The sequence below is a fragment of the Vanrija pseudolonga genome, chromosome 5, assembly GCF_020906515.1.
Source record: "Vanrija pseudolonga chromosome 5, complete sequence".
NCBI classification, from domain to species: Eukaryota; Fungi; Basidiomycota; class Tremellomycetes; order Trichosporonales; family Trichosporonaceae; genus Vanrija; species Vanrija pseudolonga.
This window is the reverse complement of record NC_085853.1, coordinates 854,736-868,514: the sequence shown is the minus strand read 5'-3', so window position 1 is coordinate 868,514 and position 13,779 is coordinate 854,736. Positions and strand designations below refer to the sequence as shown.

At 59.3% G+C, this 13,779-nt stretch overlaps 3 protein-coding genes across 4 annotated transcripts; all 3 read left to right on the top strand.

The window, feature by feature from the left end:
- Positions 1 to 2,205: 2,205 nt before the first annotated feature.
- On the top strand, positions 2,206 to 5,973 carry RYP2_1 (Spore development regulator RYP2). 2 transcript variants are annotated; one of them, XM_062773540.1, is made up of 7 exons: positions 2,206 to 2,335; positions 2,768 to 3,114; positions 4,388 to 4,508; positions 4,610 to 4,750; positions 4,811 to 5,056; positions 5,112 to 5,182; positions 5,235 to 5,973. In XM_062773540.1, the coding sequence occupies exons 3-7, from the start codon at positions 4,501 to 4,503 to the stop codon at positions 5,306 to 5,308; spliced, it is 540 nt and encodes a 179-aa protein (XP_062629524.1). In that variant the 5' UTR covers positions 2,206 to 2,335; positions 2,768 to 3,114; positions 4,388 to 4,500; the 3' UTR covers positions 5,309 to 5,973. The 2 variants fall into 2 exon arrangements, with proteins under 2 accessions (XP_062629524.1, XP_062629525.1); XM_062773541.1 differs by lacking the exon at positions 2,206 to 2,335 and having other exon boundaries at positions 2,648 to 3,114.
- Positions 5,974 to 7,751: 1,778 nt separating this feature from the next.
- LOC62_05G007018 (uncharacterized protein) lies at positions 7,752 to 11,022 on the top strand (the record flags this gene model as incomplete). The annotated part of the gene is made up of 6 exons (XM_062773539.1): positions 7,752 to 7,871; positions 7,946 to 8,024; positions 8,074 to 8,104; positions 8,185 to 8,541; positions 8,588 to 10,054; positions 10,619 to 11,022. Exons 1-6 carry the CDS (start codon positions 7,837 to 7,839, stop codon positions 11,020 to 11,022), a joined length of 2,373 nt encoding a protein of 790 aa, XP_062629523.1. The 5' UTR covers positions 7,752 to 7,836.
- A 325-nt stretch (positions 11,023 to 11,347) lies between these two features.
- SPAC823.11 (Dihydrosphingosine 1-phosphate phosphatase) lies at positions 11,348 to 13,538 on the top strand. Its single transcript, XM_062773538.1, has 9 exons — positions 11,348 to 11,903; positions 11,962 to 12,028; positions 12,087 to 12,184; positions 12,229 to 12,432; positions 12,479 to 12,580; positions 12,624 to 12,848; positions 12,888 to 13,020; positions 13,067 to 13,353; positions 13,395 to 13,538. Exons 1-9 carry the CDS (start codon positions 11,522 to 11,524, stop codon positions 13,493 to 13,495), a joined length of 1,599 nt encoding a protein of 532 aa, XP_062629522.1. The 5' UTR covers positions 11,348 to 11,521; the 3' UTR covers positions 13,496 to 13,538.
- The last annotated feature ends 241 nt before the right edge of the window (positions 13,539 to 13,779 follow it).

Below are 13,779 nucleotides of genomic sequence, written 5' to 3'. Positions count from 1 at the left end.
CATAGTGAGATGAGTGATTTTCCCGATCGCTGCCACTGGGGCTCTGATGCGTGTCCTCTCTCACTCAACGTCGCTCTGCCGAGCTGCCTGCTGCAAAGCTCGAGGGTACACGGCGCGTCATCCACTGCAGAACACTGGCACTCGCGCCTTTCCACCATTTCCCGGCATTCGATCAGTCACCACCACGAGTGCGCCGCCACCACCACCACCGCCAGCACTGCCGCCCCGACGCCCGAGGGCCGTGCCCCCCGAACAAGCGAGAAGCATGGGCGCGTGCTCCTCGAAATCCTCCTTGGCCTCGGAAATATTGACCTGCCATCGACGTAACCAAGCAGTCTTGACTACTGCGTGATCCCGTCGCACGGACACGGGGAGGCGTGAACATGAGGTTCACCCGATCCCACCCTCGCACGCGACGACCGAACCGTTGATATCGGGCGGCATCGACGCGCGATGGCGGGAGTGGATGGCGGAGATGCCCGCCACGGACCAGACGGTCATATCATGGCGGAATGATGGGAGGTTGAGCTCCCGACAACCTGATGACCCGCACAAATCAACCGGCTCACTCCATTCCACTGGGCACCGGAAAATGTGGTGGCGCCGAATGTTACCCCTCGTCTGTTCACTGGTCTACTGCGTTCAAGCGGTAGCCGGGCAGGGGTACGAGGCAGCCCCCAGGACCTGGTCCACGTCACAAAAGCCGGGGGAGCAAGAAGCATGTCTTGCAGGAACTGCCAAGGTCCAGCGCGCGGGGGCGAAGGAGGGGCAAGCTGTCACGGCCCCCGCGTCGTCGCTGGCTGGATGGTCACAAGGCTGGGTCGTCAGGACTTCGCCGCGGCAGTTGCCCTTTACTGGCTCGCTCCTCACTGCCGTCGGTAGTTGTCGCTCTGCCTCCTGTCTACAGCAAGCAGAGGGTCCGAGCATATCGGCTGTCACGTAAACACGTGGGGCCAGGCTACAACTCTAGAGGGGTGCCTTCCTGCGCTACCAGAAATGAAGCGCAAGGACGGCCACTAGCGGCCGGATGCGTGCGTGATGTGCTGCCCTGCCTCGGCTGAGCTCTAGGCGGCGATGTTGTTGTTACAGCGAGGACGGCTGGCAGCCAAGGCCTGAGATAGAGGCAGGCAGACAGGCAAGCAGGCAGGAGACGACTCTGAATTGAAACTCGGACTCCGTGGCCACCTCCCGCATCCCCTGCGGTTTGGTCCCTCGGTACCCGTAGTCTGAACCCGTAACCCTTTACGACATGATCGGGTATTTTTCTTTTTCTCGGGGCTGGCGTTCAAACAAGCTAGGTGGTTAACCTCCTGAGGACGGCAATGGACAGGGTCTGGGGTCATTGTGCAGATCGACCTTGGGCCAACAGGGATCACAACACCACGCCATACCGTTATTGCACACACCGTGCTCGTCGTTCATGAACAATGCGCCGAGCGCCATCCCTATCCCTACCCTTGCCCCGCTACGTGGGTGCAGCATGTGGTATTTTTCTTTGCTCTCGCCCAGCCATGGGCCCCTTCCCGTCCAAGAAGCCGCACAGCGGCTCTCATGGTGGCCGGCCGACAGACGCGACACGGCGGAACGCCCCTGGTGACATTGTCCCAGAGCAAGGGATGGCTAAACAAGGGGTCACAACCCGAGGCTAAGGCCAGATGATCCCAGGCTCCTCTCCCATTGCGACGACTCTGCAGGGGATACAAACAAGCCGAGCGTACATACTTCGGGTCACTGGGTCAAAAGGAGGCGCCGCCTCACCCTATTCGGGCGCCCTGAAGACAGGCAATAGGCATTTTGTCTTGCGCCGCATTGCGCCGATATTACTCGCTCTGTACCCAGAAAACAAGCCATGCAGCCCGCTGGAAGCCGTCAGACACAGCCACGGCATCAGCGGCACAAACGCGAGCGAACGAGCGCGCGCGCATGCGTTGGAGACACCGACTTTGCCCAGGGTTCTGGTGGGCAAGGCAGTGACGACAGGGGCTGCTCACCAGCAGAACCACCAGCAACGCGAGAAAAACGAGCAAGGGCATGGGTGAGCCACCGGCTCTGATCACCACTTCGGTGATCGTCTAGTCTGGTCGGCATATGCCTAGTTGTCCTTGTCCTTTCATCCCCACCTCCTAGATCTAACACGCTCGTGCCGCCCTCGGCGCCGCCGTGGGGCTCTAGGAAAAAAGTGACCCGCGACACCGACACTATCGAAACGGCTCTCCCGGCTCGGCTCGGCGGCCTGCGAGGTCTGTCTACTAAAGACCGTCTCGTCGGCTCTGCCGTCTCCGTTTCCCCTTCCCTCGTCATCTGCCCGCATTACATACAGGCTTCTTCTTTACGTGTGCGTATTCTCTCCCCCTTCCGTGACTCTCGAGCTCTCGTCGGGCCATTCCACGTTCAACAAGTGGACGCAATCAAAGGCAGCGCCATTTCGTGTTGCGCAGATCTACTGCCTTTGGCCCGCTATGCCTTACAAGCCCACCGAGCTTGTCCAAGACGCGTAACGGACGTGTGTGCGGGGCCACCGGTACTTTATCCGGACAAGGGAAGGCCCAGCCAGGTTCAGAACTTGTTGCCCAGCCCTGTTTGGGCATCGACTCGTTCGCTTGTGCGCGCTTTCCACCTGGATTGCTCTTCTCCTTCGCTCATTTCCCTCCTCCTTGCCCCCCGATACCCCCGGCATCGTGGCTTTGGCTGGTCCACGCGTCCCTCCCTCCCTCCTCTCCTCCCCGAGCGACGACACCAACGACGCCCACATTGCTTACAGTAGCAGGCCCAGCTTTGTCGAATAATTTAATCCAGCTCGGGTGGTACCTCTTCCGTCTTGGTCTCACTGCAACCTGCCAGAGGAAGCGCGCATCTCGCCTCGTTGCAGCAAGTAATCAAACTCCCTTTCGTGTCGTCTCGCCAACAGACCCAACCGCCCCTCTCGTCAACCTTCACGTAACTCGTAGGGAAACGCCCGCCTCTATCGTAACAGTATCCCTCATTGGGTCTGATACAACACAAGGAGACCTGCCGTATTGAGTTTAGACCCAGGTCCCAGGGCACAAGCTTCTTTTGGGTCGTGAACCCCTTGGCTCGTCTACCGCCGGTCGACCCGTCCATCATCCCGCAAAGGTACGTCCTGGATGTGCACGCAACCCCTCCCACCTCTCCTCCTCGCCTCCTCGTCTCAGTCCCAGCTTTGATCTCTCCTTCCGTTTGCTTGGTTCCTTTGAGTCGCGCCGCCCGGCCCATCCTGGACCTGAACCTGATCTCATCTTGTTTCCCTTTGACTTTACGCCGCTTGTCTCATCTTGCCACTCTACCCCTTGCCCTTTACCCAGAGACCTAGACCCAGCTAGTCGGTTCGGGCCAGGGGACGCGTGCCGTGTCCGTTGGTGGGTGGGGTGGGTGGGTCGGTACTGCAGGTGGGTAGCTGGGTGGCGCAACGTTGCGGTCGCCGTCGTGCTTTGTGCGGGCTCGTCTCCCTTGCTTGGCTCTGCAGCACGGCGTCATGCTGTGTGACTCTGTGCGGGCTCTATGTGCCAGCAGCCACCCTTCTTCACGCTGGCGCGATACGCCTCGTTCTCGTGGTATGCCGCACAGCTCATGACGTGTGGGCTGTCACCACCGGCAGCGCCTCTGTGCACAGGCCTGGGGGTATGCATCGAGGCGATGACAACGCAAGTCGGCAGCCTGTGTCGACGCCTGTCTGCATGCCTGCCTGCCTTCCTCCCTCCCTTGTGCCAGTGTGTGACTCGGAGTCCAGAGCCCAGCCAGCCCTCAACGATATTTACCCCTGTCTCCCGTTTGGCCGACTGGGAGGACTCTGTCGGCCTGCCCGCCTACTCCTACGCGTGCATCCGGCGGTCTCCTGGTTTCCAAATCTCATGTCGGGTTTCCCCTTAATGGGTTTCTGTTTCTGTCTTCCCCTCGACCTCTTTCCCTCCGAAAGCTCCACCTTTGCTCTCAACTCTCACTCTCGTCGCGTTTCATTGGCATAACGCAAGCCTTCACTGCACATCCCCACGTTTCCACTTTGGCCTGACAAGGGGATCGCTCGCTCGCCCCCCGACGGCAGCCTGAGTCTGGGCCGCACACAATGCCAAGTGGCCTGCCGCAACACTTCCATCCTCAGTGTGCTGCAACAGGCCACTGCGGGCGCAGACAAGCCTCTCGGACGTTGTACTCGCATCCAGCATCTTCCCAGCTCGTGTTGTGTCCCCAATACCCATCGGTTCCACCCATTCCTGCGTTTTTGCCGCAACCGTAACACTCGATACCTCCACTCGGCCCTGCTTGCGCACGAGGTGCCACCCTGGGTGCAGTCCCTCCACGGTAGCAATCATCCCACCTTCGCAATTCGACTTCTATCAACTCCATTCATTTATTGATATTTCTCAATCAGCTTCGAACACCACGTAACTCAAACTCCGAGTATCAACCGTGCTTGTGGCTGAGCCGAAAGCAGCCACGGCACGGTCCAGATAACCCAACTTCGGCAGGGTCGACTTTACCCAGATGAATCGGTAAGTTGCGGAAAGGCTGTGGCGCGTCTCCGAACCTCGAATCAGATTCAGCGAGCCTTAGGAAGGTTTGAATGCCCCACGAAGCTGACGACGTGCTGCAGAACGTACCGTATCACGCCGATTCAGCATCCAGATCGGGGCGCTCCGTTTGCGTACAGGCCACTCCTTTCGCGACTGCCACTAGCGCCTCCCCTAATCATCCAATTAGACACTTGGGACGAGGACGACGAGTTGATAGTGCCGTGAGTAATGACATGCTCGAGGGTTACAGATACCGTGATTCGCATGCTGACACTGCTCAGGACGGAGGAGGAGTTGTCGAACATGATCTGCCATCTGACGCTCGAAACGCCCGCTGGAGAGACTGCCGCCCAGGTCAAAATTTCGGATACCGAAGTCGTTCCAATGCTGTACGGGACGCTCATAACGACACCCAAGCAGATGCTGGACACTGCTGGAGCTCCTGGGGTCTATTTCTGTTTCCCAGATGTCAGCGTGCGGTTCCCGGGACGCTTTCGGCTAAAGGCATATGTGACTCGCCTTCACGGGTAAGTGTCGCATGTCGGGAACCAATCCACTTGCCTCTAACCTGACGAGCAACAGTGGTGCAGCATTGGATTCGTGCTACACCGAACCGTTCGAGGTGATCCCCGAAGCACAATATGTCGAACCACGTGAGTTGTGGACCAGGAAGGCTCAGGCCCCAGAGCTGACACTCGTGTCCAGCGATTACCGACTTGACCAGACACTTTCATGCCCAAGGACTGGTCAACTTCGGTATTCCTGCCAATGACTGGTAGACTCTTTGTCGTCACGCGAGGCTCAACGAGAGCCAACATCGTCAAGAGAGAGGTCCCTCGAGTCATCTCGGACCCGAGGGCACGGGCGCTTCTGGGCCGCTGGACGGCCACTGGGTGCCTCCAGAAACGGCTCCCTCTGTCTGGATACAGAGTCGACGGAGCTCTTTGACCTCCCGTTGGAAACCAAGGCCTGGAACGCAGGTAGCCCGTAGGACCAGCAAGTGGACCGCGGCCAGCAGGTCACCCACGACGAACGACCAACGATCAACTTCCGACATAGAGACGTCCGCCCGAGTCTGGCTCCCCACGACTTTCATCGTCAATCACCTGCTCGCATAGTCCCAACATTACTGTACCACGCACTCGACAAGCTGTCAATTTCTGTATCATAGTAACTCTAGAACTCTCTAAACCGGTTCGTTCAACTTCCCTCAGGGGATGATACTTGTCTATAATCGCCGTACGTGCGGCTGCACGGCCAACGGAATGCATCACCCGACAAGAGCCTTCTTTCGCAACCATGGTGAGCAGAGCCGCTTCCCTTTGACCCAGCTCTGGGTCGAGCTACGTCGGGTCACAGCTCGTTCTTTCTCCCGGTGGGCTGGGCAGGACATCAAGTGTTGTGCCTGCCGGGTCTCTTCGTCAAGCTGTCGAACAAAGGCGCACCTTGTCGTTCAAGGATATCCTTCTTTCTCATTGTCCGCAATAGCGATCTCGTCCATCTGTCGCAACGGCATCTTGTTTCGTAGCTCATCAATTGGCGGCGTCATCGACAACAACGTCTGGCGCCTCTCAGGTCGTTTTCGTCCTTGCCGTCCCGTCTAGAGTACTTACGGCCGCCCCGACAGTGGAGTCCGCGACCGCGAAAGGTCTCCCTTTCCCAATATTGATGTTTGTCACCTGTTACTCTTGCCTAGTCACTCCGCGCGTCACCGTTCGTTGTTGGTTAGTGAAGTGGTGACAACAATGTGCCTCAGGCCCCACTCCTATTTTAGGGGTTTTCAAGCCCGCCGCCACCCAAGCCACGCCTGGTGAAGCTTCAGTGCTGCTACGTCAGTGGCAATACGCTCCTGGTGTGAATTGTGATATTCACAGCGCTCTGTACACCACACGCTGACCTCGCCGTCTTGCACCGACTCATGGTCGCCACTGCAGTTGTCAAGACTCCACACTGACCGTCGACCACCACCCACCCACCACCCACCCGCGCATGGGGCCCCGCGAATTCAGCCACTCCCAACTTGGTAGCCTGGCAGTCGACCAGTTCTCGTCATGGGCAGGGTTCCCAGCTGCTATTACATTGCCCTTTCGGGTCCCCATGCCATCAACATGAAACACTGGTCATTTAACAGTGTCGTATCCAACACCTAAGTCTTACATACTACACATTGGATCCGCCACCCGCGCCGCGTCGATCCCGCGCTCCTACGAGGGGTGGTTGTAACACCATCACCATTTCCGGCTGCTGCGCGTCAGGTTGGCGCCTGGACTTACCAGTCAGCGTTAACTTTGGCGCCACCCACACACTCCTACTTCTCTTAGTCGGGCAGGAGGGCGAAATGGCCTCCAGCAGTCACCCTTCTCTGCCCCACTGCCCTCCGTCCCCACCAAACAAAGGGTTGGGGGACATGCCATCGGGTCGAACCCACTGCCATGCTGCCATCCTCCATGACGCGTGCGTGCGTGCTCTCGCACCCGGCTCCTAATGAAGCAAGACCAGCACCCAGGGATCATGACAATGGCATATCATGTTCCTTGGTGTCCCAGTGTCCGAGTTCCGTCGGACTTGGCAGCCTTCCGGTGTCCATTGGTTGCAAGACGACAGTAACGCGGAGACCGCACCGCCCAGCCTTACTGGTTTCACAGCAGCCCGCGGTAGCGCCGCCCTGGCCCCATGACGAATGGCCAAGCTCGGACCAGTCGTCAGTCGTCGACCCCTGCACATCCAGCATTGTGCCTCGAGAAGTGGGCAGCCTCTGGAACGTGTCGTTGTTCAGCACGGAGATGTTGGGAGTGCGTCATTCCTTTACGTTGCAGAGGAGGCAGTGAGAAGCAACAACCCCGTTGCCAGGTCGGGGAAGGCGGTGTTTAGGTGCTCCCTTGCCTTGCAAGAGCAACAGTTCGCATAAGCGGGTTCGGATGAGATAGTTTAGATGCCGAACGACTATGCGATACCATGCTCGACCTCTTTTCGAGTTGCAACTCCGAAGTTGGTTGTAGTCATGTGCAGCACCACCACCACCATCATCATCATTGCTTGTTCCACTGCCAACGAGACAAGACCAACGAGCCATTCACTGTCGTCATTGGATGCCCACCGTAGCCGTCGCGACTGATTTTCACTTTTTGCTTCCGTCACCGCCCCGGAACGTGATTCAACAATGGGCCTGAGACCGAGAGACACAACAAGCAGCACCATCCATCCATCTCGACACTGCCTCCATAATCATACCCCATCATCTACATAGTTGCTTGATACACGACGCCTTGTCATTCGCATACGGATCGCACGATTGGGTACATGTGTCATGACGGTCCTCAGCGAACATGAGATCCTTTGGAAGTGAGTCTTGCGGAAAGGGCTGGGTGGCCAAGCTTCCTTCCTTCGGTGTTGTTTCAGTACCTGACAACCACCAGTTCGGCAGCGCTGTGCTCGCTCCGCCGTCCCCAGCTCATGAGCCTGTCCAAGAAGTATGGACTCAAGGCCAACGGCAAGGTGAGTGGTTTTCCTATGGCCCGCGTTGGAGTCTGACACTTCCCCTCAGAATTCTGAAATGGCTGCGCGGTTGCACGAGTGTGAGTTGAATGATGGCGGGGAAGGTGTAAACAATGGGCCCGTGCGTCGCGTCACTGGATACTAACGCCATGGAACACAGTCGGTGCGAGCTTGACTCCTTCGTCAAAGGCAGTCTTTGCTCAGGCTTCTGAACAAGCGGCCGACGAACAACACGACAGCCCAACCAAGAAGCACCCGAATGCTCCCGACAACAACGAGCTGGCCCCATCAGGTCAGGAAGAGCAAGATGTCGTCTCTGCCCACCTCTCCATCCCTACACGGCCAATGAGGTCCATGCCTTCCTCCCGCACGTTGGGTCGCGGCTCTGACGCTTGGGAGGTTCTCACGACCGGCAACGCCAGCCTGGAAGAAATCACAGAGCAGCACTACGAAGAGGACACTGTGCCGCGGGCTTGGAAAAGCGCAAACAACGGCGAGAAGCTGGCCGGGGAATTCAGTAAGTCTGGTGTGCTGGCCCAAGGGCGTGCGCTGACGACTCTCAGAGGGCAACACTGAGCTTCGCGGTGTGGGCTCGTTGCGTTCGCTCGCCAGCTCGATCCGGAGAACCGCGTCGCGCACTCTTTCTGGACGCCAGAACAAGGAAGGTCGATCACCCACACCGTCCGTCACCTTCCCTGGTGTCTCGGCCGAGGACGACCAGCCCGTGGATCGCGAAACCGAGGAGCTGGCTGAAGACGACCTTCCCCCTTCACCAGCCTCCGCGATCGGCGTCGCGAAACGTCACTCTACAATGTCGTTACACCACAGGCCCAGCACCATTCGCATGGTCTCTCCCTCACCAGTTCTCGGCATGAACTTTGAACGCGCCATGTCTCCCGAGCTCGATGACGACGATGAGCTTCCTCTGACCGGCCAGAACACCGTCGAACAGATCAAGCAGAGACGGTCGATGGCCCCCGTGCGGGAACAGCAGTTCCCACCGAGCGCACTCCGCATGAGAAACTCGGCCCCCACACTTCTGTCACCCACTGCCTCGAAGAACAACATCTCAAACATCTATCCCGAACTCCCAACCTTTGACACACTGGCCGCGCCCGGCGCGCCGCGCCAGCAGTCTCCCACAAAGAGGTCGTCGTCGCCAAACAAGGCTAGGTCGCCGTCACCCGGCATCCCAGGTGCTTTCCCGTCCGCAACGTCTCCATCATTCGTGTTTGGACAGCCCCACAAGCCAGCTGAGCCTCAATTCTCGGCTGCAGGTCTCAAGTTACTCGAAGAGATGCAGGCCAAGATGGGCGCGTCCGGCGGCACCTTCAACCCCGAACTTCTCAAGGGCAAGAGGGCCCAGATGACCAAGCTCGTCTCTGTCAACGAAGACCTTGCCAACGGACCAGGTGGCTGGGGTCTATCTGCCGGCCCAAGTGCACAGAATGACCGATACGCCGAGGCGCACCAGCGCCAGTTCGCCAAGATGAGATCACTGTCGTCATCTACCAAGAGCTCTGAGCCTCGCTCAAGATCCACTTCGGCCAGTCGACCGAGCCCCCCTAAGCGCAAGCACCAGAGCGCCGCCCCGGATATGGCGAGCGAACAGATCAAGGACGCTGCTGTCGCTGAGAGTGACCGGACTGCCAAGCGGACAAAAGTGTCGACCGGCCCGAGGTATCTCGAGACCCTCCGGGGAGCTGGTAGGAGCATCGCCGGCAAGCTCTCGGAGGACAAGCCTCCTGCCAACCTCGTCTCCCCTCGGAAGAAGAGCAGCCTCAAGCCCGAGAGCATTCGCAAGTTTGCCTTCTTGCGTAGTAAGAAGGCGGCGGACACTGTCAGCATTGCAGAGTCAGTCAGGTCGGAGGGATCCTACATTCTGCCCTCGCCCTCAGTGCCAGTTGACGTTCAACACCGCCCTGCGCCGCCCAAGAAAGGCTCTATCCCTCCCCCGTCACGCATGAAGCGCTCGGACACAGCGTCCAGCATCTCTACCATGGTCGGCGGATCGCACGGATCACAGGGCGGTAGGGCCCCGAAGGAGCGACAGGTATCCACTTCGGCTCGGTCCACCCTCGGCACTAGCCAACAGCGTCCTCCTATTCCCGACTTTGGACCTCCCATGCCCAAGCTTGAGCCGCTGAAGGATCACTCGTCGAGCAAGTCGTCCAAAATTCCCACAGGGTCGCACAGGTCAAAGTCGGCTTCTGTCGCGTCCTCTTCGATGACACGCTCGACCAAGAGCCATAGCTTGAATCGCGTGGCTTCCGGAGACCTGAAGACGGCATCTGCCGCCTCGTCGCTGTCATCTCGAGGAAGCCGCTCGGACCTCCTGTCTCCGCCGCCTTCGCTCAGCTCGCGCGCCAGTCGTTCAGATCTTACCGACAATGCCCCGACGCCCCCATCTTCCATGAGGCGCTCGTCGACCCTTTTTGCGCCCACGGCGTCCTCGCTCGCACGGATGCAGGCGACAGTCAAGCCCCCCGCGGCTTCTACTCCAACAGCTCCAGCCAGGCGACCCCTCCCACGTCCTCCACAGAGCCCCGGCCCAGGCGCATTGTCGCCTCTGGCTGTCGCAACGCCTACCACAGGTACAGGTCTTGCGCCTCAGATCCCCACGGTCCTGGCCTTTGGAGAGGCCGCATCGCGGACGAATCGCCTCTTCGAGTCAAACTTCCACATGTCACAGCCTGTTGTTGGCACGGCGAAGCGTTCGCTGCCCGTGACCCCAGCGTCGGCAGGTCCTTTTGCCGCGGCGTCACCAGCTGCTGTTGAAAAACTCAAGTCGCCTAGTAAGGCAGGCAGTGTGTACTCGTCACCGGCCAAGGCTGGCTCCATCTCTGCGACGAGAGCACGCGACCGCACGTCGGGAGTGGCTGCCCTAAAGTCCAAGGGGCACCACGATGACAAGGCGGTGGCTCAGCGACGTGCCGAGATCAAGGCCCGTCAGGAGCGCCTTGCTACCGAACGCGAGCTGCGACGCATGCTGGGTTGAAGACTGGTGCGCAGAGCGACCATGTCTTGATGACGATTGATTACGAGTTGTGCCATATGCCTAGGTTGAGACGACTTTTGTTTGAATTGTGCATGTAACGATGTGAGGGACGGGGTGTTGTGAGGTGGGGTGGCCGTCGTCGGGAGCCGGGGCTTGGCCCGTGTGATTGTTGACATCGGTCATCGGGCCACGCGCCACACGCGGAGAGGAGGGACCCTGCATGTTTTTGTCTGTCTGTCCTGGCTGGGCCATGCCGGCCTGGTGCATTGTATTACAGTTCTATTCACCGCAAACTAGTACGCGTCAAGTTTGAACATCGACGTATCCACCTTCATCTCCTCCACAACGTACTCCTCTCCTTCAGCATTCTCGTCCCCCTCCCCCTCCCCATCACGGCACATTACAGTGTACTTGGCATCAACACACACACGCACCGCATCCCCAAACTACTACTAGACCTAGCTAGACCAGCGACACACGCACCACACACCCGACGGCTATGGGAGCGACAACAAGCCCAGTATCACCGATTAACCCACCACCGGCATCGGTCCCGGTCATCGCCCTGGTCCCCTCGTCGCCTCGGGATGGCGTCACGCCCATCACCGACGTCAAGGAGAAGCAGGCCAATGGGACCGCCGACCACGCCTCAGCATCCAATGGTACCGCCAAGCCAAAGCTCAAGGTCGAGACGCATCATGTCGAGCCCGGCTGCCAGCCCGAGTCGGTGTACGAGAACGCGCTCTCCCCATGGCGCGAGTCGATGCGCCGTATGGTCATGGCCCCGCTTGCCGCCGAGAGCGAGTGGCTTGCCCGGCTCCAGCAGCGCGTGCGCACGCCGGGGCGTGATCGCTACTTCTTCTGGAGCGCCGTCTTTGGCAGTGAGTTGGGTTGCCGATGGAGCGAGGTGTGTGTGGTCGCGACGACTGACCAGCGCAGCGCATACATTCTTCACTGCGTTCCTCCCGATGCTCTTCTTCTTCGGATACCCCGAGAAGGGACGCGCGTGAGTTTGGAGACGCGTCCGCCGTGTACCGCACCCACGCGCGCTAACGTATACACAGACTGCTGCATGTCGTGGGCCTGGGAATCTACACGTCCTGTGTCGCCAAAGACCTTGTGTGCTCCCCGCGGCCGTACAGCCCTCCCGTGACGCGCTTGTGTGAGTTTTGTGTGCGTGGCCGCGACGCGACTGACACTCCCCAGCGGTCAGTACCCATCACCGCGAGTACGGCTTCCCATCCTCGCACTCGGCCAATGCGAGCAGTATCGCGCTGTTCGTCGCCGGCTGGCTGTGGGAGGAGCGCGCGGTCGTCGGCTGGACCTGGCTCACTTTTGGCTGGTCCCTGCTACTCGTGTACTACCTCAGTGTGGCCGGCGGCCGCCTGTACAGCGGCATGCACTCTACCAGTGAGCTCCCGCTGCTGTGCCGCTGTCGCAAAGCTAACAGTCACAGTCGACGTCGGAGGTGGTACGATTCTCGGCGTCCTTTGTTGGCTCATTTGGCACTACGCGGCGGACGCCTCTGAAGCATGGGTCAACAGTGGGACTGTGCTGGGTATGTCACCCTGTCTGGAGCCTGCAGACGCTGACGGCCGCAGTTCCCATTGTCATGATTCCCCTTACACTCGCACTCATTCACTACCACCCCGAGACTCCGGACGACTGCCCGTGCTTTGAGGACGCCATCGCGATCATGGCCGTCATCCTCGGCTCCTTTGTCGGACACTGGGACAAGGCGCGGAACCATCGCGACTACGGCCCGTCGCTCTGGCGTAACGGTGCTGTCTGGGGCGCTGTCATTGGCCTTCTCCGCGTGGTCATTGGTTAGTGTGACATTGCTGCCCTCACGCTAACAACCTTAGGTATCGCCCTTATCTTTGTCTGGCGTTTGGCAGCCAAGAAGACCATGTTGACAGTGTTGCCCGAGCTGTACCGTTCTGCGGCCAAGCTCTTCCGCTTCGAGCTGCCAACACGACGATTCTACACGGCCGCGACGTGAGTTGGCGCCTCATCTGCCAATTCCAGGTACTAACAATACCAGTGCCTACAAGGGCGTCGCAGACGTGCCCCTCCGCTCCATTCCGTCGTTCATGGACCTCACGACCGCCGACTCTGACCTCAACAGCCCAACTCAGTCTCCGCAGTCAGGTCGGGATCGCAGTGTGTCTCCGATGCGTAACGGCGATGATGAGGAGGGACTGCGCATGCGCAAGCCAAAGCCCAGCCCCCTGCGCCGCCGCCTTTCCCAGGTGCAGATCGATCCCGTTGCAAGCAACGGCAGCTACCGCGGACGACGATTGCGTGCCTTGCCGCATTACGACGCCGAAGGTGAGCATGAATTGCACATGTGCATCATTCTAACTCTTCAGTTATCACCAAGCTGGTTGTTTACGCTGGCATTGGCCTCCTCGCCACCGCGATCTCACCCTTGCTCTTCCCCGTCGTGGAGGCGAGTCTCGGATTTCCTTAGGTCTTGACCACTACCCATTATAATGCACTTGACTTGTCGGGACGGTGAAGGGCTACCGTGCCGCACGCTGACCGTTTTCGGTACTCGCTTGTCGTGAACACCGGGGCTGAACACGGGCGCAATGCCTAGTGACCCACCAGACGCTTTCGCCCCAATGCCATCAGCGCCCTGCGGGTTGCCAGACTCGCCTGGCGACAGACTACCACTCATCGAACTGACGTCCTCACCCACGCCCTCAGCTCCACATCAGCAATTGAATTGCCCGTGGAATTCCAAGCTGGCCC

Excerpts from the sequence above, each read along its gene's own strand:
- RYP2_1 (XM_062773540.1), top strand. Across the intron at positions 4,751-4,810 it reads GACGACGAGTTGATAGTGCC|GACGGAGGAGGAGTTGTCGA; the intron begins GTGAGTAATGAC and ends GACACTGCTCAG. Across the intron at positions 5,183-5,234 it reads AGCACAATATGTCGAACCAC|CGATTACCGACTTGACCAGA; the intron begins GTGAGTTGTGGA and ends ACTCGTGTCCAG.
- SPAC823.11 (XM_062773538.1), top strand. The coding sequence starts at position 11,522 with ATGGGAGCGACAACAAGCCCAGTATCACCGATTAACCCACCACCGGCA. Across the intron at positions 12,029-12,086 it reads TACCCCGAGAAGGGACGCGC|ACTGCTGCATGTCGTGGGCC; the intron begins GTGAGTTTGGAG and ends ACGTATACACAG. Across the intron at positions 12,849-12,887 it reads CCTTCTCCGCGTGGTCATTG|GTATCGCCCTTATCTTTGTC; the intron begins GTTAGTGTGACA and ends TAACAACCTTAG.